Genomic DNA, 25,125 nt, shown 5'->3' on the forward strand with positions numbered 1-25,125 from the left:
AATCACTGTAGTCGGCACCCTGCTGCTTACAGAACACTGGAAGTCGCTTGTTTGGACAGGCATCATTCAGAGAACACTTTGCATTTTTTCAATGAATGCATTGGAGATTGCAATGTCATTGCCCCACCTAGTCCAATCTGAGAAGACTTTGCATTTATTGGGAATGAAACCCAAGCTGAGTGAGCGATGTCCTGTGTCATGTCCACAATGCGGTGTCTACCACAGTGATTTGCGGCTTCCACGGGGATTCCACTGGTACATACATACTTACATTGGTCCAAGTTGGACAGTGGGTACAGTGATGCATGACCGAGTAACCGTCACTCAAACTATTACAGCACTAAAAAAATGGCCTGCTAATGAAGAGATAATGCAGGCTGGTACTCAAGTGGTTACCAAAACCAAAAAGAACACCAAAAAGAAAAAGACATTTTTTACCTTTAATGGAGACATTGTCAGTCATTGTCAGTCTATAGAATCTGAGATTCCTTGTTATAGAAGAGGTAGTATGCTCTCCTCCCTAGCAGCCCACATCACCTACCTTTCCCTCAATAAGACCCCTTTGGCACTGGACACTTCCAGAAGCGTTGGATTCACCCAGGCAGTCCGGGTTGCGAATTATGTGTCCAGGTTTCAGACTGTCTGAAACCTGGACACATTATTCAGACGGGACTGCAACCCTGCCCTCCAACTTAGGCGTGCCAGGGCACTCCCTATTCACCGGGTGTGGCGCAGAGTCCCTCTGTTTCCCAGGTTGCACCCACCTATGCTCCCCATTAACCAAGTATCACAACCACCCAGTGCATAGGCCCCCCTTCTCTGTCCTGGCCCTGAGCAAGTGAGTACACTAAGGTAAGGGGGACTCAGATGTAAAAATGAATGAATGAATGAATTATTTGTATAGCACTGCAGTTGCGAACTGAATCGCCTCAAGGCACTGGTAAGAGGTACTCTGTGGACTCTGATGTAAGGGGGAGCTTTGGGAACCCTGGTTTAATGGGGAATGCTGGGAATTCAGATGTAAGTGGGTGCTTTGGTAAGCAGAAACCCCCTTACATCAGAGTTCCATTTTATACCACAGTCCACAGTGTTCCACCATAAAAAAATTTAAAATTGCTGTTTGCCGCTAAAGTGGTCCGGTTTGGCGTGAAGAAAAAGTGGCAACCCCAGTTGGATGTCTGGACCACCCACTATGTGCTATGGCTCCATTTTTCAACCCCTACCTCACTGGTGAGTCTTGTAGTGCTATAGGAGTTGAAGGATGGAACCACAGTCTGGGGAGGGAACACAGGCATCTGACACGCCAGGAAGTGTTGAATGCCGAAGAGTCCTTTGGAGGAAGAGTAGAAGGCATAGGCCACCAGAGAGGTGAGTTTAACACTTCTTCTATTACAGGGAGCTTCTGAATTTTTAGGGATCGGCAGGATCTCTGTAAACATAATGTACAATTTTAGGGTTTTTTTAAAAAAAAAAAAAGCAAGCTCACGTCTTTTTCTTTTTTTTTTGGAGAACCACAATTTTAATAGTTCATTGGCGTAATACATACAGAGATGGCAACAAGGCTATGTACAACTTATTCAATTAATTCTTTAATGTTAAAATGTTTTCAACCCAGTCATGTTAAGCAAAGCAAATAACTTTACACAAGTCAAACTTCTAGGAAGAGGAACAGGGTCACGCGGAGGATCACGCCTCCTTCACTCACTCGGCTCTCCCTCGCTCAACGTCTCGATTTTGCTTCCAAAAGAAAAAAAAAATTAAAAAGCGGGTTTTGCTCCAAAATGGGAACTGCTCTTTAGAATCAGTAGTATGTAAAGGGGATGTCCTAGCTGCGGAATTCTAGCATGAAAAAAAGTACCTTGACAACTACAGGCAAAAATCAGATGTATAGCCCCACCCCCTTTCTGTACTAAATTATAATTCCAGCAAGATACAGACATGTGGTAGAGACCTACTACAGACTGATAACACTGATTTTTAATAACATTTCTTTTAACCATTATATAATTATACAGCCATTCAAACCACTTGGAGACCAGAGCTGACCTCACACATTACAATTTGATTGTGCAAACTGTACAACAGCTACTAAATATGATGTAAAAAGCTTAGTGCATGATGTGTAGTTTGCTAAAAAAAAATCTGGGTATCATAAACAATTTATTAATACTTTATTCCACATTTTTTTCATAATTTTGGGCTTTAATGCTGTTTATCACCTCCAGCCTCTTTGAAGGCCACTTCATATCTACATGTACTCCGGTGATGGCTGGCTGCATAGCATTTCTCATAATCAGTTCTCTGTGTGTTGGGTGGGTTGAAAGAGACACTTTTAGTCTTCAGTGGAAGACAGGAGGACAACACAGGAGCATGCTTGTGAGATTGACAGAGTGTTCAGGAAAATAGAGGGGTAGTGCTGGAACCCTACGAATAACCAAATATTATAGGAGTTGGAGTGGTATCTGGTTTCTGAGCTGGGACCTTCTCCATGCCAAAGAATGTCAATAATTACCTTGGATTCTTAATCATACAGTACAGGACACAGGCTTCCATTAATCAAAATCATGGGTTATATGCTGCCACCTACAGGTAAGAACACTGGCAAACAAAGTTGTCAGGACAGCCCATATAACCCTTCCCATTCCCAGCAATCCTCAGTTTTTTGCTACTGTCCTTCAGTAATAGACAACCCTCTCTCTACTGAGGGCAGGTTTCTGGATTATACAGTGAGGGAAAAAAGGTATTTGATCCCCTACAGATTTTGTACGTTTGCCCACTGACAACGAAACGATCAGTCTATAACCTTAATGGTAGGTGTATTTTATTAGTGAGAGACAGAATAACCACAAAAATATCCATTTCAAAAAAGTTATAAATTGATTTGCATTTTAACCGTTTAAGGACGGCCTACCGCAGATATACTGCGGCAGGGCGGCTCTATTGCGCGAAACGACGTACCTGCCTAGCCAGTCTCCAGAACTTAATCCCACAGAAAATATATGGAGGGAGCTGACAGTTCAAGTTACCAAACGTCAGCCTCGAAACCTTAATGGCTTGGAGAGGATCTGCAAAGAGGAGTGGGACAAAATCCCTCCTGAGATGTGTGCAAACCTGGTGGCCAACTACAAGAAACGTCTGCAAATCAATTTATAACTTTTTTCTGGATGTTTTTGTTGTTATTCTGTCTCTCACTGTTAAAATAAACCGACCATTAAAAGTATAGACTGATCATTTCTTTGTCAGTGGACAAACGTACAAAATCAGCAGTGGATCAAATATTATTTTCCCTCTCTGTAATTCCGATTCTACTTGAAAAGGCTACACTCTTTGCTTGACACTGAAAAGTCCTTTTTCCAATTGACTACCTCTAAAGGTATTGTAACTAATTCTTGCAACATCTGGAAAGGTTGTCCCTTGGCAGTGCCTCAGACAACCATGACTCAGACCCCGCTGGACTGAAGAAAAGAAAACTACCTGTAACTTTGCCTTTGGCATCAGACTCTGCATTTAGTGCTCACCCTTGGTTGGGCAGTACAGCAAGGTGCAGTTAGTTAGTGGTGCTCTACAGGTCCAGGACAGTGGCAATCCGAACCACTGTGACCCAGTCCTGAAAGACCCTCTCAAAGCAGAGAGGATATGCCCTCCCGAAGTAAGGAGTCTTTACCTTTCCCTTGGCAGTGAGTTTGGGTCCTTGCACATTTTCCTCTGGAGTCCACCCCCTCTCTCACACCCCAGCCCCTTCCCAGTCTGGGGGTAGTCCCTGGACACCGGTCACCTGCCTTGTGCATTTTGGAGTGGGCGATGGGAGTTTTTTTAGGCTGGGAGCAGTGTGTAACTGTAGCACCAACCAACTGCATCAATCACAGCCAGTGAACCAATGAGGAAAGAGCAGGGCATGGAAGCGAGAAGGCACCAGTGGCTTGTTATCGGGGGCACTGTTTAAGGGGAAGGAGGCGGGGGACTTGAGAAGAACAGGATCCGGCTGCTCTGTGCAAAAACACTGCACAGAGCAGGTATGACATGTTTGTTATTTCTTTTCTTTAACTGTAATACCACTTTAACTCTCACACGCTGGACATATGGGTTCATGGATGGCCAAAGTTTCTATGCCATGAGAGTGTGCTCACTACGAGCTCCAAGCACAGTGACCAAGCTGTCATAGACAGCTCTTGAGGTCTAGTCATGATCAGGTGCCATCAGGACGAGCGCATGATCATGTGGCCACTGTGACAGCCAATCAACCTGGCTTCAACTTATAATGTTACCAATCTCCAGCTGGTAGCTGCTACGATACTCCCTTACTCCTTACCATTTCCAAGAATGTGTGTGATCACAGTGTTCATGGGATCCAAACGTCTTTCACAAGACCACTTGAAGTGACCCACCCTGGGCAGAAAGGAGTTAATCTCCTTCAGGCATGAAACGTGTGGGATGAGCCTGTATGGAACACTAATGTGGCCTCCATATGATGGCTTCCTTCATCCTAGTCAACCAACATCTGAAAGAATTTCCGTTGGCTTGACCCAACCACAATCCAGTCTCAAACAATTGCTCACTGTTAGTAATCTGCCTGCTTTCGGCATTTTGTAGAAATACAGTTACTGGCTCCTAATGGACAGTAATATTTTATAGCCAGTTTTAGACCTCCAAATGTTTGTCACTTACCAGCACTCATGTCACTGAAATGGGCTTTTGGAGTGTGACAAATGCAGCCACCAACAACCTGAGCCAAGATAGCTCTTTCTTTTATTCATAGACAGAACTGCTTTCAGGGCCAGGAGGGCAAATGACCCTGGCCGGTGATCAAATAGTGTTTTAGCTTTAATGGTCCTTAAAACACAGCCCTGAAATTTGGCCCCGTGTCCCAGCCACAGCCGCGAGCAGCGCTCTCCAAAACAAGGCCCTGATTATAGTTTGATCCATCAAGTCACTCTCCCAAAAATTCATTTGTTTTAAAGCTTTTTGGAAGGAATACAGCTGTGTACAATGCTGGGTATTTGTTTTCCTTCCAGTTTATGAAATGCTCTTTAAATGTCAAGGTCTGTTTATTTCAACAGTACCCAGCATTGCATTATTCCGCTGAAACATGAAACAGGCTGATCTTCGTCCTTTGGCCGGGAGAGCCAAAAAGCTTTTTTTTTATTTTTTTCCCCCTGTGTTGACGCCACTTCGTTAAATCCCGGGATGCAGCATTAGCCTCTAAACTTCTGCTCCACTGAAACGCAAACGTTTCCTTTTTAGTTTCTTGAAATCCTCAGCTGACCCCGGAGACGAGCGGTGTCACTGCGTTAGCACGAGAGGGCAATTTACAAGCTGGGTTCTGTCTTATTGCACTGAAACATGGAGAGCAAATATGGTTTGCTTGGAAGACTTCCAAAAACCTTAAAAACACAAGAAAAGCTTTAATGCAGAAGTCAACGCGAACACTTAATCCGGTGGAAGAGAGGGAACCTTTCTTGCGCGCCTTTCTAAATTGACTGGATTATCATAAGTTATGTGCCTCATTCAACAGTTAGCAACGTGAACATCACTCATGCTATAATAGCATCAATGAGCGCCATCGGTGATTCCATTTACTCTCCATTCAGGGTTTGAAGACCGCCGGACTGTGTCATCTCACTCAAGATTCCACCCAGTGCCCTCTCTCCGATTCCAATGTCCGAGTTAAAGCCAAACTCCAAGCAAACTTCTAAATACAAATACTTGGGAATTATTTTATCTGCAAAATGCAGCACAGCTCTATCAGGACTAGGGATGAGCCCAAACTTTTAGGGTGTTTAGGGCTTTTGGCGCAGATGAACGTGACAGCTTCTGGCTATCAATGGTTGCCAAGGAAGCAGCAGCTGCTTGAATCTTTAGCAAGCAACGACGTCACTCAGCCCACTCACTTACTTGGCCAGGTATCCTCGGAACTGGAGTTGTTCCTGGGATATGTAGTCAACAGCACACCACCTATCCCCCACAAAGCTGTTCAACCATACATCTATCAATTGATCTAGCAAAAAGAACAATATTTAATTAGGGGTGATTGACAAAGTGACAAAAGTGATTAACAAATTTACAAAGCCACCTGGCGACCCGGCTTCATTCGTTTTTAGAACGCAGGCTGCCTAGAAGCATGGCATCATTGGTTGCTGGGACGTAGGTGACCGGACGGAACAGCATCCCTGGCTGCTAGGATGCAAGCAGCTGGGCCTCACGCCATAAATGTGTTTCCATGCTGCCCCCACCATAACAACCAGTTAACATATAAAGCATGGCCACCTGGGTGCTAGCAACAAGTGAAGCTGCATCATCAGGTGGCAGAATCAGCTGAGCCTGCTTGAAAAGACAGAAGGGGCAGAACAAGGGAACTGATAACACTTTCAATGGGCATGCTCAATGATCAGGGGTTTGCGGCAACTGAGCCCAACATTAGTACCCCCCCCATAAATCGGGCTTTTATCAGGGGAGGAGCAGAGAAGCTGGAAAACAATGGAATAATTAAGGGCTTTTCCTCACAGTTTAATAGCAGTCCATTGAAGAGGCCAATGCAGGTATTTAGACCCGTCTTACATTTTTAATGGTCATGAGAGTTCTACCCTAATCTATTCTTTCACTTTGTTCGGCATTATGCCTTACTGGCTTGTTGCGTTGTTTTGAAACTTTCTGTTTCTTCTTCTCTAAGCCTTATTTCCCAGCTCCTCCCACTTGCTTTTATTAGAAGGAGTCTCACTCTGAATTTTGGGAGTCAGAGCAGCAGAGCTTTGGCCTCCAGTGGGAGGAATCTCACCATTAAAGTTATAGAGAAAGCTACAAAGTCATTCAGGCCACCATCCTCCACCACAGAAGAAATATCTGTTTTGAATTGACTGACCCTTTAAAGTACCATACGTGGCTCCACACTGCAGTATTAGCAGAGTGCCAGTTAGTTTTGCTCTGAGACTCAAAATCAGACATTCTCAACCTTTTCAACAAAGAGGAACCCTTTGGAATAACTTTCTGGTCTCAAGGAACCCCTGCTAAAAATGACTATATCTACATCTCATGATACATTAGTGTGATGCTCTACACTTGTGGTCACTGGGAAGAATTACCCCCTTACAGATAGCTAAAAAGTTCAATGGTGTCAGTGGGAACTTATCTGAGAGGCAGAAATTGCTAATTTCTCAAGGAACCCCTAGCAACTTCTGGAGGAACCCTAAGTTGAGAAACCCTGTTCTAAATATTGGATTTCCCATAGTTTTAGGAAGACTGAAAAAAAAAAAAAAACCTCAGTATAAAGTAATGGAATTCTTTCATGATAAACCACATCCAGCAATTATCCTGTAAAGGTTCACAAAGCTTTTCTGATCTATGACTGCCAATAATAAGACATTTGACAGAATCCGTAATGCAAGGGCCAAATCGGAAAATTTAAATGTCCTAATATAGTTTTATTCCAAGATTAGTCATAGAGCCTACACGTTCGGGGGGGGGGGGGGGTTGGGTTTGAAAAAACTATTTATCACTGAATGCTAATGCATAGTGGACAAATGTAGATATATAGCTGCTGAACTAAGGAAGGGGGTGTTTTCTGACCCCTGAAACGCGTTGCCTCTTTGAAGTTTTCAGAGAATGGGAGCGCCACACCAGCTTGTACAGACTTTTAAAAAGATTTTTATTTTGGAACAGCCCAACGTTTTGCCTCTATGACAGATTCTGTTATCTAATTTTGGAATAAACCTCTATATGGATGTTTATATTTCTAGTGTGGCACTTTAATCTCAGATCCTGTCAGTTACAAACCAAGGAAACAATGGACATTCTTTGGCATTGAGAAGCTGCCAGGACTTAATCCAGATACCCAATCCAGATACCCAATCCAAATAACATTATAACCCTTATATTTAATAGGATAACCCTATGGTCCCAGTGCTTCCATTTCATTTCCTCCAATAATAAGGCACATAACATACTTGTGGCTGACTCCTTGATCATACAGCACTGTGTATGAAAGATCGGACCATAAACAGTACAAACTTTTTGTGCTGAAAAAAGATCTTATATTCACAAAATAAACACAACCATGCCAGATAATATGGAAACCATGTACCCAGGTATAGAAAAGGTACATGCATGATGTGTGCAAACTTTTTATTATCTTAAAAGAAAAAAGTGGCCTTAGAGTTTGACCGTTCCTGCCTGACTTCTTCTGCCTATAGGCCTCAGCTGAGGGTGGGTACTTTGGGAGGCAGAGGCAGTCATTATCTGCACAGGTGAAGGCAGCCAATCAGCACGTCTGTCTCATAAGGAGCTCATCTCCGGTTGCAGCTTAAAGATGGGAAAAACAGCGAGGAGAGTATTTAAGAACCCACATGAAAGGCACGGGGTGCCACTCCAAGCTCCTGTTCAGTCCAAGTCCGGTAACAGCTGCTGGAAGCGCAGGCTAGGAAAAAGCTTGTCTCAGCCCAATAAGTGTAAGCAGGGGAAATAAACTGTTCCAATGCCGCACAGCCGACAAAACCAGAGATAGTAAAAGTAGCCTCAGCCCAGATTCCATCCAGCCCACAACCCCTGATGTGTTTTGTCCCACCCACAAGTTTTAGACATGGAGAAATGCGTCAGTACATGGCCTGGATGGAGCCTGGGTTGAGGCTACTTTTACCACTGTTATCTCTGGCTTTTGTTGGTTGTGCAGCATTGGAATGATTTCTTCCCCCTGCTTACACTTAGTAGTCAGTATTTAGGAATTGCCAAACCCCCCAAAAAATTTGGCTTGAGGCCCACAGAAGCCCACTTAGATCTGCAATGAGATTGTTTATTTGTCCGAAACCTCACAAAATGTTACCATATTCCAGCTCTACATGTCTCTGGCAATGTTTGTCTATTGCTAGGCTCGTTCGCCTAAAGTGTGTTCATAGCCATATCCTTTTTTTTTTTTTTTCAGTTTTGGATAGACTAGGGATAAGTAACATAACACCGTCAGTTTAAGTTTTTGCTGTCTGTGTCCTGATCGAAAGATTTTCTTTACTTCTTGTACCAGAGATGCAACCAGAAGTGAGGAGAACTTCTTTCTTAGTTGTCACTGGACCAGGTGCCACCATTAGAAGACCTTTCCCTCACCCCTTGTTTTGATGACAGGTCTAAAACTTTAGATTTTCCATCACTTTCTTTTAGTCATAATGGTCACCAGGACAACAAGATCCACATGTCCTAATATGAAGACCAAACAAAGCCGGTGCTGTCTCACTGATCCTGGATGTCTTTTCACACATCAAATAAATAATCCTGGTAACTTTTTCAACTCCTAGGGTAAAGTAGCTGCACTGTTCCAGGTCCGTCTACCTCAATCTAGCCTATAATTCCAGATGAAGAGGTGCCGGTCTGGCTGGCAACCCTAAATTGTCTGGAAGGAAAAAGTGGATGACCACACTCAAATACGCAGAAGATCGCATGAGTTTATTGGAAATAATCCATTAGATTGTAAGCTCCTTGAGGGCAGGGACCGATGTGAATGCATAATATATATGAGAAGTGATGAGTAAACTGACGGCGCTATATAAGTACCTGTAATAAATAATTTTTTTTTTTTTAAAAGACACATATACGGCACCTACAGGACAGGAACAGCGTTGACGCGTTTCACATTCCAAGCTTCTAAGCTGGCCACACATGGATCGAAAATTTGGCTGGTTCAGCAGGAACTGGCTGAATTCCATGTATGATAAGGCTGATTGTACCCAACCACTTGGATGCAACCAGCCTGCCAGATTTTTGCCATGCGGGAAGGCAACCCCCCCCCCCCCGGAGAACGCAATAGCGCTGCAGGAGGCATTCCCCCATCAACACTGACTGTGTTGATGGGGGGATCAAGTGATTTTCTTTCCTTCCACCCATGGTGAAGGGAAAGAAAATCAAATCATCTATGGCCTGCCTTAGTCATTGCTACTAAGATGGTCCAGAGGTGGGCAACAAAATGAATAAGGGCACTGGAGGACCTTAATTACAAGGAACAACTACAAGCACTACATTTATTCTCCCTGGAGAGGAAACGCTTGATATGATACCGGTATACGAATACCTCAATGGTGATCCCAGCGTAGGTAGGATACTATTCAGTCTCAGGGAGTGTAAGAGGACACGGGGCCACACAATGAGATTGGAGGAGAAGCAGTTCAGGGGGGTTTTCACTGTCTGGGTGGTAAGGATGTGGAGATCTCTTTCACGATTGGTGGTGTCAGCAGGCAGTATGGATAGTTTTAAAAGACTCTTGGACGTGCATCTTAGCAAACACAATATACAGGGATATGGCAAATGATTGTCGACACTGACACACATACATACAGGTTCAACTGGGTGGACTAATTTCTTTATTCAATCTTAGCAACTATGTAAGCACTTGGGGCGTGAAACGCGCCAATGCTGTTCTTGTCCTGTAGGTGCTGTATATATGTTTGTTTTGATGGATTATTTCCAATAAACTCCTGTGATCTTCTGCATATTTAGGTGCGATTGTCCACCTTTACCTTCCAAGTAACTTTGCCAAGTCCTCCAACCTGCACATCTAAACATCTAAAGGATCTGAAGGACATTGGAAGTTTTATGGGGTTTTTTTGGTTTTGTATTAGTATTAAGAACTTCAAGATCAAGGGCCATCAAGGAACTTCAAGATCCATGTGTAGACTTTGTACACATCTCCAGCTCTTAAAACCCTCCCCAAGGGGTATCCCGTTTTTGGTTGGGAGTAGCCTCACAGGAGCTATTGTCTCAATCTGATTGTCCTACTGATAACCTGAATCCAGTGCCTCGTTTTCACTTATTTTGGACCAGGACAAATCAGGTGAATCTATGTTGTTGATACACCGACAGCAAAGCAAGCAAAATGGTGGTCCTGATCCACCCCTACTTCATCCAAAACCAAAAAAAAAAAAAGTTTTGGCTATACAATTTTTAAAAGACGGAAAAAAAAGCACAATTTTACAAGAGAAACTGATACATTTATTACAACTGCCATTTTATGTCTATAGGTAGGCTAAGTGATTTTTCACACTTTATGAGAGTGGAATTGGGATGAGCGAACAGAAATCAAATGAACTGCACCCCTCCCACTGCTGAGACACAACAACAAAAAAACACAAAAAACGCAAAGCAATCCGATTCCCAACTGTTACAAACAAGAAAGCAAAACAAACTTCTTTAGGGTCTGCGTGACTTTGGCAGCGACATCCCACCCAGCCTGAAGCCTCTTTGAAAAATATGTAACACAAAGGCACTTTCCAGCCTGGCCTGAACACCAATCTGGGCAGCATCTCAGCCCGCCAATGCTGTTTGGTCGGTTGTGTGACGCCTGCAATGGCCTAAACAGGAGTCACCTGATGCCTTGAAGGAGCTTGTCAATGATGACGGGTTTCAAAATGGTTTACCGCCGTGTCATGACGGTAAGAGATCCCTGATTGTTAACCTTTTTTTTTTTTCACCCGGATTTGCAGTGAATTTGAACCACGTTCGGTCTCTATCTGGTGAAAACCATTTTTGTAGCAATCCCAGAGTTTTTTTCTTGGAAGCGGACATCTCAAACATTGCAGGGTTAGCTTCTAGTCCTTGGGAAACTAAGTAGCGGGCGCCCCCATGATATTCCGCCAGTCTGCGGCATGAGGTCGGAGTAGTGTCAGTGTTTGGCGGGTAGCGCTGTCATGTGGCCCAAGACATGGCGGCGCTGTGTTCCTTGGCCTTCATCCTGAGTGCCGCGATGCTGGAGCTCTTGCGGTCGGGCTCAGTGTTCAAGTCGTACCCATTTATGCCGGGTGCCATGGCGGCGGCGCTGAAGAGCCCGCTCATGTGCGTCTGGCTGACGTGAGATCCGGGGCCCGGGACGCTGAGGAACTCCGAGACTCCCCCGGCGGAGTGCGGGTGGGTGTGCGGGGACATGCAGGAGGAGACGGTGTCGCAAGGTACCACGCAGGCTGGGACTGGGGAACCACCGCCGTTGTTTCCAATCCAGGACGGGTTCTGAATCTGCAGGAAAAGGAGAGATAAAAAATGTGTAAGAAAACAATTAAAAAAAATAAATTTCCATTTTTTTAAAATACCCCCCTTCTGTAAAAAAAAAATGCCAAGGAGCACTTTACCACTGCACGCTCTAGCACTGCCCAACATGTTTCAGTGTCATTCATGCAACCCGCTTACTGTGAGCCCAGGGCATCAAGGGTGCACCATCAAGGCCCTTTGCTCACAGGAGGACGCTGCAGAGAACAGTGCCATGTTATTACAATTTGTCTAAAGTGTTCAGGACCTGCCCGAGGAAGACGATGGAGAAAGAGGACCCTTGGTGTCACATGACCAGACTGAAGACAAAAAAGAAAAAAACATTTTTTTTGGAAACATAATGTAGGTGAGGGATCTCCATGAAGGGGTGTGGTCAGCATGGTCAGCAGTGCTTTTGGACCACACCTACCGAGTGAAAGAGATCCTCAGGGGAGGGGGCAGGCACAGCTTTAAACTTGGAATTGGACCACACCTACCAAGTGAAAAAGTTCCTCAGGGGAGAGGGCAGGCAGCTCTTTAACCCTGGAATTAGGCCCCGCCTATCAAGTGAGGGAACTCTTTGGGCAAGGGGGAAGGAAGTGCTGCAACCCTGGTATTGGGCCACGCCTACCAAGTGAGGGAGTTCCTTGGGGGGAGGGGGCAGGAAGTGATTTAACCCTGGAATTGGGACACACCTACCAAGTGAGGGAACTTCCTGGGGGAGGGGGCACTTTAACCTTAGAATTGGGACACACCTACCAAGGGGGAGGGGGCAGGAAGAGCTTTAATTCTGTAATTAGGCTACACTTACCAAGTGAGTGAACTCTTTGGGAGAGGGGGCAGGAAGTGCTTTAACCCTGGAATTGGGCCCCACCTACCAAGTAAGGGAACTTCCTAGGGGAGGGGGCACTTTAATCCTGGAATTGGTCCACACCTACCAAGTGATGGAGTTCTTTGGGGGAGGGGGCAGGAAGAGCTTTAATCCTGGAATTAGGCTACACTTACCAAGTGAGTGAACTCCTTTGGAGAGGGGGCAAGAAGTGCTTTAACCCTGGAATTGGGCCCCACCTACCAAGTGAGGGAACTTCCTAGGGGAGGGGGCACTTTAATCCTGGAATTGGTCCACACCTACCAAGTGATGGAGTTCTTTGGGGGAGGGGGCAGGAAGAGCTTTAATCCTGTAATTAGGCTACACTTACCAAGTGAGTGAACTCCTTGAGAGAGGGGGCAGGAAGTGCTTTAACCCTGGGATTGGGCCCCACCTACCAAGTGAGGGAACTTTCTAGGGGAGGGGGCACTTTAACCCTGGAATTTGTCCACACCTACCAAGTGATGGCGTTCTTTGGGGGAGGGGGCAGGAAGAGCTTTAATCCTGGAATTGGGATATGCTTACCAAGTAAGGGAGTTCCTTGGGGGAGGGGGAGGGGGCAGGATGAGCTTTAATCCTGGGATTGGGACACACCTACCAAGTGAGTGAATCCCTTGGGGGAGGGGACAGGCAGCTCTTTAAACCTGGAAATAGAGCACCCCTCTCAATTGCTGAGCTTCCACGGCAGAGAAAGGAAGCAGAAGGATCTGCATTCCAGGGAGTGCACAAAGGTTAGCAGCAAAGTCACATGATATGCACCCTGTTCATTCTGTGCTTACATCGTGAACAGAACACTGTAGCAATCCCCATTTTATGTTAAGTGGGCAGACAAAAAAAAAATCAATTTATTTAAATTCTTTCAATCATGGCGGCTCAGCATCACATGTGGGTGTTGCCTAGGACCATCTACATGTAGATACAGTCTTCTTAGAAACACCCATTGCTCCAGGCTGGCACCCACCCATCAAGGCATTTTGATATTTGCATAACTCCTCCCACGAACCTGCCCACTGCTTGTATCAGAGTTGAGGGCTTGTGAGGGGAGTACTGAGGAACCCTGCCGACCCCTCCAACCAGATCTGCATGCATTGCATAGAGAAGCACAGGGACCCAGTAATGGCATAACTGAATCTAAAATCAGAAATATTTATTTAAAAAAATGTATTAGCATGTTAATTGGGAAAGGGGGGGAGCAGGGAAGGCAGAATATAGGCAGATTAAACAGTAAATATTTAATATAATTATAGGGAAGAGAATCTAGAATTCCACATATGACACCATACAGAAGAGCAAGCAAATACAAATATGTGAGCAACATGAAGGATACATTTCAGACAAACTGTACAACAATAATTAAAAATGTGTTTTTTAGTGAAAACACCAGCGCCGTACTTCCCCTTTAAGAGGATTTATATTTTAAAGTTGGATTTATGATGAATGTTTCCTGACTACTCCCGGCTGTCAAATATCCCTTTCCTCCGAGCCCCTGTACAAATAATTCAGAGTCAGACGATTTGGAGGCTCCTGTTATAAGCCCAAAGGTGAATTTCTCATCCATAATGTGCGTAGCGGTGAAACGCGCGGCTAAGGCAGAGCACACCACCTCTAGATTTCCGATGTCACTGACGGATTACATAGCGCAGTCCCAGCATTCCACAGGGAGTGCGTCTAGGCAGCCATCATTAATATTCCCGTTCTGTACTGGGGATCCTTCATCTTTTATCATGTGCTGTGAAAGCAGGGGAAAAAAAAAATGTGTATTTTTTTTCATTTACGGATCTAAAGAACTTCAAGTGTATCTAAACCCAAGAACCAGTCCTTAGATATGGTGGCCGCATTCGTTTTTGTTTTTTGTTTTTTTTTCAGGCTTTTTTTTTTATGATCCTGCCAGTAACACACTTCCTGTCCTAGGCTGCTTGCTCCCGATTAGCGCTACAAAACACCTCCTCTTTTGCTCATCTCCGTAAGGAGGAACTCCACCCAAATATGGAGAAAAGAGCTAAATGATGCTGGACGTCCTCCATCTATGAAATGAGGTAGGCTCTAAATGACTTCTAATGTGAGAAGCTCACAGTGTGCAGTGAAATCAGAGTAAGCCATTTCAGTCCAGCAGAGAAGTCGGTACCAGGTGGTCAGATTTAGGGGCCCTTTCACACTGGTGCGCTAAAATACGCCTTTCCAGAGTGACAAAAGTGCATCAAAATTATTCCCATTTAACCACTTAAGGACTGACAACCCACAATGTACTGGGGATGGGCGGCCCGTGCTGGCAAAACAAGGTACTGGTACGTCGCTGCCTGCCTCCAGGTTTAGGGTGCACAACTGCAACCCCCCCCCCACCGCCGACACCCGCTGTGATTGTAGACAGCAGGAGTCTGTCAGCAAGTCTCGGCTAATGATTCATGGCTGGGACCTGCTGATCAGTTGTGTCCAATCACAGCCCAGAGCTCTGTGTTGACAATCAACACAGAACTCTGTACAGAAGGGAACAATCTCTCTGTTTCTTATCCCTGCAAAGCAAGGATAAGAAACAAAGAGATCTTTACTAAAAAGCAGCATACATTGCACACATTATACATTGTTAGACACACATTTAACCCTTTTATTGCCCTAGATGTTAACCCCTTCACAGTCAGTGTCATTAGTACAGTGACAGTGTATAGTATTATCACGGTATTAGTGTCACTGGTGATGTCAGTGGCAGTTAGCCAGTTCCCCCATTGTCAGTTAGTTTCAGATTTTCCGCCACACTATCGCAGTCCCATCATAAGTTGCTGACCACCGCCATTTGTAATATATATATATATATATATATATATATATATATATATATATATATATACAGGCGGTCCCCGGGTTACAAACAAGATAGGGTCTTTAGGTTTGTTCTTATGGTAAATCGAATCTGTTTGTAAGTTGGAACAGGTAGATTTTTTTAAGTGTAGCTCCAGCCAAAAAAAACTATTTTTAAGCTTTTTGGAAAGCATAGTTTGTAACTGGTTGTATTTTGTGATAACGTCCCCTCCCTCATTACAAAACAATCTCCTCTTTGTACTCTGGATTTCTTCTTTAATATTTACAGGATCCGAACAACTGGCGATGTAAATTAATGAGAGCCTATTAAGTCCGCGTTGGCCTTTCTTCTCTGCATTCTCTGCCACTCAGTGTCCCCGGAATTCACATCTTCGTCTGATTGGTAGAATACATTAAGGAGTGTAACTGGAAACCACAAATTTCCCGGAAAACCGCTCCATTATAATACGGCCTGGAATGACCCCAAAGCACCTCGCGGACACCAAGACCACAAAAAAACATTTAATGCACTTTGTGGGGTTGCAGGGAAACGATACAAAAAAAAATGTTACTTTAAAATATAACAAAGCCAGGGGAAGGGACATAAAAGGGCCGGCCTATCGAAAAGTGAGGCTCACCTTCCCACCCAGTTATTACATTCTACATAATGGGAGCCCCATCCTACTGACAATGACGAAGGGGTGACCCCAAAATATTGGGGTGTAAAGATCCCATAGATAGATAGATAGATAGATAGATAGATAGATAGATAGATAGATAGATAGATAGATAGATAGATAGATAGATAGATAGATAGATTAGAGACGGGATTATTGAGATTTTATGTGTTTATGTGATAGACCAACACAAAGTGGCTCATAATTGTGAAGTGGAAAGAAAATGATAAATGGTTTTCAAATTTTTTTTACAAATAAACATGTGAAAAGTGTGGGGTACATTTGTATGGCGCCCCCTGGAGTCAATACTTTGTAGAACCTCCTTTCTCTTCAATTACAGCTGCAATTCTTTTTGGGGATGTCTCTACCAGCTTTGCACATCTAGAGAGGGACATTTTTGCCCATTCTTCTTTGCAAAATAGCTCAAGCTCTGTCAAATTGGATGGAGAGCGTCTGTGAGCAGCAATTTTCAAGTCTTGCCACAGATTCTCAATTGGATTTAGGTCTGGACCACAGATTCTCAATTGGATTTAGGTCTGGACCACCATTCCATTGTAGCTCTGGCTGTATGTTTAGGGTCGTTGTCCTGCTGGAAGGTGAACCTCCAGTCTCAAGTCTTTTGCAGACTCTAACAGGTTTTCTTCTAAGATTGCCCTGTATTTGGTTCCATCTATCTTCCCATCAACTCTGACCAGCTTCCCCGTCCCTGCCGAAGAAAAGCATCCCCACAACATGATGCTGCCACCACCATGTTTCACAGTGGGGATGGTGTGTTCAGGGTGATGTGCAGTGTTAGTTTTACGCCACACATAGCGTTTTGCTTTTAGGCCAAAAAGTTCAATTTGGTCTCATCTGACCAGAGCACCTTCTTCCACATGTTTGCTGTGTCCTCCACATGGCTTCTCGCAAACTGTAAACTGGACTTTTTATGGCTTTCTTTCAACAATGTCTTTCTTCTTGTCACTCTTCCATAAAGGTCAGATTTGTGGAGAACACGACTAATAGTTGTCCTGTGGACAGATTCTCCCACCTGAGCTGTGGATCTCTGCAGCTCCTCCAGAGTTACCATGGGCCTCTTGGCTCTTCTCTGATTAATGCTCTCCTTGCCCGGCCGGTCAGTTTAGGTGGACGGCCATGTCTTGGTAGGTTTGCAGTTGTGCCATACTCTTTCCATTTTCGGATGATGGATTGAACAGAGCTCCGTGACATGTTCAAAGCTTGGGATATTTTTTTATAACCTAACCCTGCTTTATACTTCTCCACAACTTTATCCCTGACCTGTCTGGTGTGTTCCTAGGCCTTCATGATGCTGTTTGTTCACCAAAGTTCTCCAACAGACCGCTGAGGACTTCACAAAACAGCTGCAATTTTACAGAGATTAAATTACACACAGGTGGACTCTATTTACTAATTAGGTGACTTCTGAAGGCAATTGGTTCCACTAGATTTTAGTTAGGGGTATCAGAGTAAAGGGGGCTGTATAAAAATACAAGCCACACTTTTCACATATTTATTTGTAAAAAATTTGAAAACCATTTATCATTTTCCTTCCACTTCACAATTATGTGCCACTTTGTGTTGGTCTATCACATAAAATCCCAATAAAATACATTTACCTTTTTTGGTTGTAACATGACAAAATGTGGATAATTTCAAGAGGCACGAATACTTTTTCAAGGCACTGTAGCTAGATAGATAGATAGATAGATAGATAGATAGATAGATAGATAGATAGATAGATAGATAGATAGATAGATAGAATAGACCGATAGAACTAATGCCGCGTACACACGGTCGGACTTTTCGTCTACAAAAGTCCGACAGCCTGTCCGACAGACTTCCGGCGGACTTTCGGCGGACTTGCAGCAGACTTTCTAACGAACGGACTTGCCTACACACGACCACACAAAAGTCCGACGGATTCGTACGTGATGACGTACATCGGACTAAAATAAGGAAGTTCATAGCCAGTAGCCAATAGCTGCCCTAGCATGGGTTTTTGTCCGTCGGACTAGCACACAGACGAGCGGATTTCGGGGTCCGTCGTAGTTACGACGTAAAGATTTGAAGCATGTTTCAAATCTAAAGTCCGTCGGATTTGAGGCTGAAAAAGTCTGCTGAAAGTCCGGAGAAGCCCACACACGATCGGATTACCAGCCAGCTTTAGTCCGTCGGCGTCCGTTGGACTTTTGTAGACGAAAAGTCCGACCGTGTGTACGCGGCATAAGAGATAAATGTATTATTAATAGATGATAGATGAGATGAATAAAGTGAAGAGTGTATGTGATCCTCTCTGGAAGGTAGGTGTGTGTCCCCTTCCCCTGGTGGGTCCTGTCTGTGCCCACCATCTCCACGTCCAGTCTGTCTGGGGTTCATATTTCACAGATGGCCCCCCATCCCTGAGGAGGGAGTGGAGGGGAGTGTGCGGAATGCAGGAGGACCAGGCTCCAGATGTGGATGGAAGAACAGAGCTCTCCTGCTCATCAAACATCTGACCTCTCCTCCCGCTGTTCCAGCTCATTCTTCTCCCCTGACTCCTCTCTGACTGCCTGGTGATGAAATGAAGAAATGGACGGGATGTCAGGAGTTTGGGGAAATCTCATCCTGACTCATCAACTGCTCTCAATGTGCCAGCCCTTCTTAAAGCACACCTACCGGTACATCAAAGTGGAGGCTTCCATCATTTAAAACATAATTTGTTTCCTAATCCAGCCATCTGTTACATACAGTTATTTGTGATTTATTTATAGCTTTTTTTCTTGTATCATGTCAGTATAATATTTATTTTATGGATCTGCCTATAATCACATGACTGAGGTTTTGGTATAGGTCACATGTCTGTTGTGCCAAGTCAGACTTTGAGACATTTCCTAAAGTTTGGCATTAACTTTCCTATGTTATAGCTTGGTGGGAGTGAAATTATCAGTGGGTGCTGGTTACATGCCACCTCTATATCTGACCCAGTAGATGGATGCCAGTTACTTGTATCCAGGGGCGGACTGACCATTGAGCCACTCGGGCACTGCCCGAGGGCCCTGGGCCAATAGGGGGCCCCATCAGGGTTGCCAGCCTCAGTAAAACCAGGGACAGTATGTATAAATCTGTGTTTTTTTTTACATCTGTCTGTGTATACTGTGTGTACATGTCTGTGTATACTGTGTGATTGTACACTGTGTGTGTGTATACTGTGTGGCCCCATAATCTCTGATTGCCTGGGGGCCCCGTAATCTCTTATTGCCCGGGGGCCCCATGAGTTATCAGCCTGCCCCTGCTTGTATCTCTGTTTGTCTCTCTGTATCTGGCTCAATAGATTGGTCCTGGTTACAAGTTGCCTCTCTAGGTGGCCCAGTAGATAGGTGCAACTTTCTTGTTGAATTCCTACGTGGCTTACAAGATAGGTCCTGGTTGCCTGCTGTCACTGTATCTACCTCGGGAGAGTAGTTCTGGCTAAATGCTGACTCTCTATCTGACATGTTGCTTGTCTATCTGGCTCAGTAGAATAGGTCCTAATACATGCTAATTCTCTATCTGGCTCACTATATACATGCTGCCTCTAGATCTGACTCAGTATATGGGTGCCAGTTACTCGTTACATCTCTGTCTGGCTCATTAGATTAGGTCCTGGGTATCTGCTGACTCTCTTTATGTGATAGACCAACACAAAGTGGCACATAATTGTGAAGAGGAAGGAATATGATAAATTGTTTTCCAATTTTTTTGCAAATAAATATGTGAAAAGTGTGGGGTGCATTTGCATTGAGCCCCCCTTTAGTCAATACTTTGTAGAACCGCCTTTCACTGCAATTACAGCTGCAAGTCTTTTTGGGGATGTCTCTACCAGCTTTGCACATCTAGAGAGGGACATTTTTGCCCATTCTTCTTTGCAAAAAAGCTCAAGCTCTGTCAGATTGGATGGAGAGCGTCTGTGAACAGCAATTTTCAAGTCTTGCCACAGATTCTCAATTGGATTTAGGTCTGGATTTTGACTGAGCCATTCTAACACATGAATATGCTTGGATCTAAACCATTCCATTGTAGCTCTGGCTGTATGTTTGGGGTCGTTGTCATGCTGGAAGGTGAACCTCCGCCCCAGTCTCAAGATTTTTGCAGACTCTAATGGGTTACCCTGTATTTGGCTTCATCCATCTTCCCATCAACTCTGACCAGCTTCCCTGTCCCTGCTGAAGAACAGCATCCCCACAACATGATGCTGCCACCGCCATGTTTCACGGTGGGGATGGTGTGTTTAGAGTGATGTGCAGTGTTAGTTTTATACCACACATAACATTTTGCTTTTATGCCAAAATGTTCAATTTTGGTCTCATCTGACCAGAGCACCTTCTTCCACATGTTTGCTGTGTCCCCCACATGGCTTCTCGCAAACTTGGGCGGCACAGTGGTGTAGTGGGTAGCACTCTCGTCTAGCAGTAAGAAGGGTCACTGGTTCAAATGCCAACCACGACACTACCTGCCTGGAGTTTGCATGTTCTCCCTGTGCCTGCGTGGGTTTCGTCCGGGTACTCCGGTTTCCGCCCCCCACACTCCAAAGACATGCTGGTAGGTTAATTGGATTCTGTTTAAATTGTCCCCTAGTATGTATGAATGTGAGTTAGGGACCTTAGATTGTAAGCTCCTTGAGGGTAGTGACTGATGTGAATGTACAATGTATATGTAAAGCGCTTCGTAAATTGACGGCGCTATATAAGTACCTTAAATAAATAAATAAATAAACTTCAAACAGGACTTCTTACGGTTTTCTTTTAACGATGTCTTTCTTCTTGCCACTCTTCCATAAAGGCCAGATTTGTGGAGAGCACGACTAATAGTTGTCCTGTGGACAGATTCTCCCACCTGAGCTGTGGATCTCTGCAGCTCCTCCAGAGTTACCATGGGCCTCTTGGCTGCTTCTCTGATGAATGCTCTCCTTATCCGGCCGGTCAGTTTAGGTGGATGGCCATGTCTTGGTAGGTCTGCAGTTGTGCCATACTCTTTCCATTTTCAGATGATGGATTGAGCAGTGCTCCGTGAGATGTTCAAAGCTTGGGATATTTTTTTATAACCTAACCCTGCTTTAAACTTCTCCACAACTTTATCCCTGACCTGTCTGGTGTGTTCTTTGGCCTTTATGATGCTGTTTGTTCACTAAGGTTTTCTAAAAAACCTCTGAGGGCTTCACAGAACAGCTGTATTTATACTGAGATTAAATTACACACAGGGGGACTCTATTTACTAATTAGGTGACTTCTGAAGGCAATAGATTCCACTAGATTATAGTTGGGGGTATCAGAGTAAAGGGGGCTGAATACAAACGCACGCCACACTTTTTAGATATTTATTTGTAAAAAATTGTTAAAACCATTTATCATTTTACTTCCACTTCTCAACTATGTGCCACTTTGTGTTGGTCTATCACATAAAATCGCAATAAAATCTATTTACGTTTTTGGTTGTAACATGACAAAATGTGGAAAAGGTATTCATTTGACTCAGTAAATAAATGAGTGTTGATACATGCTGCCTTCATACCTTGTTCGGGAGACAGGAGCTGGTTACAACATGGGAGTTGTTTGCATGCTGCCTCTTTATCTGGCTTAGTAGCTAAGTACTGGTTAGAAGTTACCTCGTTTTCTGGCTTACTACCTAGGTCAGCCTTTCTCAACCTTTTCAACACAGAATAACCCTTAAAATAACTTTTCAATCCCAGGAAATGCCTGCTAATAATCTACAACTCCTGATACATTAGTGTGATGGTCATTGGGAAGGATGGTCCTTACTCTTGTGATCATTGGGAAGAATTACCCCTTACAGATAGCTAAAAAGATCAATGATGTCAATGGAAACTTATCTGAGAGGCAGAAATTGCTCATTGCTCAAGGAACCTCTTAATTTGTGGAAGAAACCCTAAAGTCCCATGGAACCATGGTTAAGAGACCCTGATCTAGGTGTTAACTACCTCTGTTGGCAAATGTTGTTTTCATGAACAACATACAGCAGAATAGAAGGAAACATGAATTACCTGGGCATAGTTTTCAGCTCGGGTCAGTAGTGGCAGCTCGTAGGCAGAAGAGAAGTGAGTTCGTACTTGTTGCATTTGCCCAAACCTCTCTCTTTTCCTCCACTTTGCCCTTCGATTCTGGAACCACACCTAGGAGACACAACAATGACACATAGGTCAGTTCTATGACTGTTGCAGATGCTTTCCACCAAGAACTTGTCCTTAGGTTTTGGGTGGGCAGGGATGTTGAGACTTTAAAATCTTAAAGCACCATAGACTTTTATAAGGTTGTGTCTTGGGGCTGTATATAAATGAAAATCTATGGGACTGTGCCCCAAGGCTGAAGATGATCCCATAGATGTCTATGAGGATGTATCCCGAGCCCAGTGACTATCCCAAAGAACTCTACGGAGCTGTAATACCCAGTCATACCCAAGACAGTGAAGACTTGCACCACTTGATAGAAAAAAACATAGGAGACTGAAGGGTCATTAGATGGAGGTAAGTAAGCATCTCTGGAATGGGAGGGTGGGTTAGGTTAGTTCAGAGAAGGGGCAAAAAAAGAAAAGTGAACTTTGTTTATGGTGTACTTATCGTTTAAGGCAGCCATTAGTTGCTCCAGAGGTTGCTAGGGGTTTCTTGAGCAGTGACTGAGTGACCTCCCATTTGATAGTCTTTGCATAGTTCCAAGGCCAAGACCACTTGGCAGAGCCAGTAGCATGGCACCAATGATCTTTTTAGTTGTCTGTTAGAGGGGAATCTGCCCATCATTGTAAGGTGGGATGGGGGAGGGCATTTTCCCACTAACCCCCAACTGGTTTTATCAGGGGTTCCCCAGACATCTGAAAATATTCAAGGCTTCCTTTGGAGAGAAAAAGGTTGAGAAAGGCTGGTTTAAGGGGTGACTTCAGCAGGCAAAATTGACACAGGTTACGTAGACCAGCCTTTCTCAACCTTTTTATCCCTGAAAACTGCTAAAATAATTTTCAGATCTTGGGGGAAACTTAATAACACCAATTTATTAGGGGTCATGGGCAAAAATGCCCCTACAAAGGTGGTCAGAATGCTAGACAGACAGACAGCTGAAAAGATAATTAGTGCCGTGTTGCTGGCTTTGCCAGGTGACTTTGGCTCTGCAACTATTGCAGGCACCATGACATTGGAGGTCAATCAACCCCAGCTCAAAGAAACCCTAGCAGGAGCTAAATAAATCCTGGTTGAGAATGGTTAATGCAGATGGTACCATCAAGCTGCAATGACATGTTTGGATTAATACTGTATGGGTAGAATCAAAGCTGACAGCTTAGATCTGAAGTAAGGTTTTGGAAAACTTTAATGTGTTGAAATAGCAAACATACCATATCGCAGTCTTGGAAAAAAAAGTCTACTGATATTTCAGACCCAATAAAAACAGTGAAGCACCTCGGCTGCGGAGAGTATTTTCCAGCACTGTAGTGGTTCATTTATCACCTATTGCAATCTTCAAGATTCCAGTGCAGAAGCACGTTCATGGAGAAATCTGCAGGAGGGGAGAGGGCACTTGTATGACCCATTCACCATATCACAGGAAAAGCCATCCATCACACCCTGTGCACGAGGGAGTCTTCCATGCCAGGTAGACAAAGAGGCCCCCACAGTCTCTGCTTTCCATTTGACATGGAGGATGAATGGTGATTAGCAGAGGCCACCAATGTCAGCTCAGTGACCATCATCACACCCAGAGCTTAACAGGTGATGGAGAGCATTGGTGGGTTCTGAGGGACCCTCGCTGAATCCATCAGCCACCAAATCCCTGTTGCTAATTAATTTTATGCATCACGGAAGAAGACATGCCTGACACCAAATTCCAATTCACGCTTGAGAAGTCAACGAGGGAATGTCAGTGTTCAGCTGTCTTCAGAACATTTTTATCAACTGTTGCGCAGACCCTCTGGCTGGTCCCGCTATCTTGTCCCAGTTTCTCTTTCCCATCAATGTAATGGCAGCCAGGCACATAGTAGTATCCACACTTCTTGCCCAATTAATAGTCTAGGGGTTGCCTTTTTTAAAGTTTATAGCTGGATAACTTGGATAGAACACAGGGAGTTGTGGGATACTCCAGAATGTTAAACTTATGTCATAAGAGGACACCCTTTCTTCTGAAGCGACTCCGTAAAAAAGTCCCTTTCGCAATAGCTCTGGGAATAGACAGCCCTTGGACACCATAAGCAAAGTTCCAGGCCAGGCAAGCCTTAGTCTTAAGTGCACCAGGGGCTTAACAGCAGCAACAGTCACCCAGATCCTGTCCTCAGGTCTGTACTCACAAGTACTTGGGTATTAGATGCCTCCCTTGGAGTCAGGTAGACACTTCCTTACTGGATTCCTTGCATTAAGGTAAAAAATGTTTAGGCAACCGCATCCCTCCTCACCCCCCACCTTTTATTTACCCAAGCCCTCTTTCGATCCAGCACCATGCTCAACTGCAGCTCTTCTCTCCCCTCTGTCTCCTCACTTCCGGGTCTAGCTGGCTTTCTTGTCCTTCTGGACAAGAACCGAGACTGCCCCAGCCCCAGACTATTTATGCCACCTGCAACCACCTATTGGACATATCTCCCCAGGGATTTACTGAAAACTCCATAAATATTCAGGATGCTCATTGACTACTCCGCTCCACTCCTAGGGAGAAGCATTCAAGCCTGCAGCCTGTGAGACCCTGATCAGTCCAAAGCAATCAGCAACAGCTTCACTGATTATAGAGGAGCTCAAAAAGAACTAAATTTACCTAACAGCATAGCACCTCACTAGGAGGGTGCTACACAAAAAAATTA

The 25,125-nt window shown here is 44.4% G+C and overlaps 1 protein-coding gene across 1 annotated transcript in view; it reads right to left on the bottom strand.

Moving 5' to 3' along the window:
• Positions 1–1,512: 1,512 nt before the first annotated feature.
• Positions 1,513–25,125, bottom strand: part of ALX4 (ALX homeobox 4) — a 38,576-nt gene continuing 14,963 nt past the window's right edge. The window contains exons 2-3 of the mRNA XM_073604164.1: positions 22,340–22,468; positions 1,513–11,976 (exon numbers count right to left, since the gene is read on the bottom strand). Coding sequence (XP_073460265.1) covers positions 11,653–11,976; positions 22,340–22,468 — 453 coding nt within the window. The 3' untranslated portion in view covers positions 1,513–11,652. The remainder of the gene's footprint in view (positions 11,977–22,339; positions 22,469–25,125) is intronic.

This window comes from Aquarana catesbeiana, linkage group LG11 (genome assembly GCF_042186555.1).
Source record: "Aquarana catesbeiana isolate 2022-GZ linkage group LG11, ASM4218655v1, whole genome shotgun sequence".
Classification (NCBI taxonomy): Eukaryota; Metazoa; Chordata; class Amphibia; order Anura; family Ranidae; genus Aquarana; species Aquarana catesbeiana.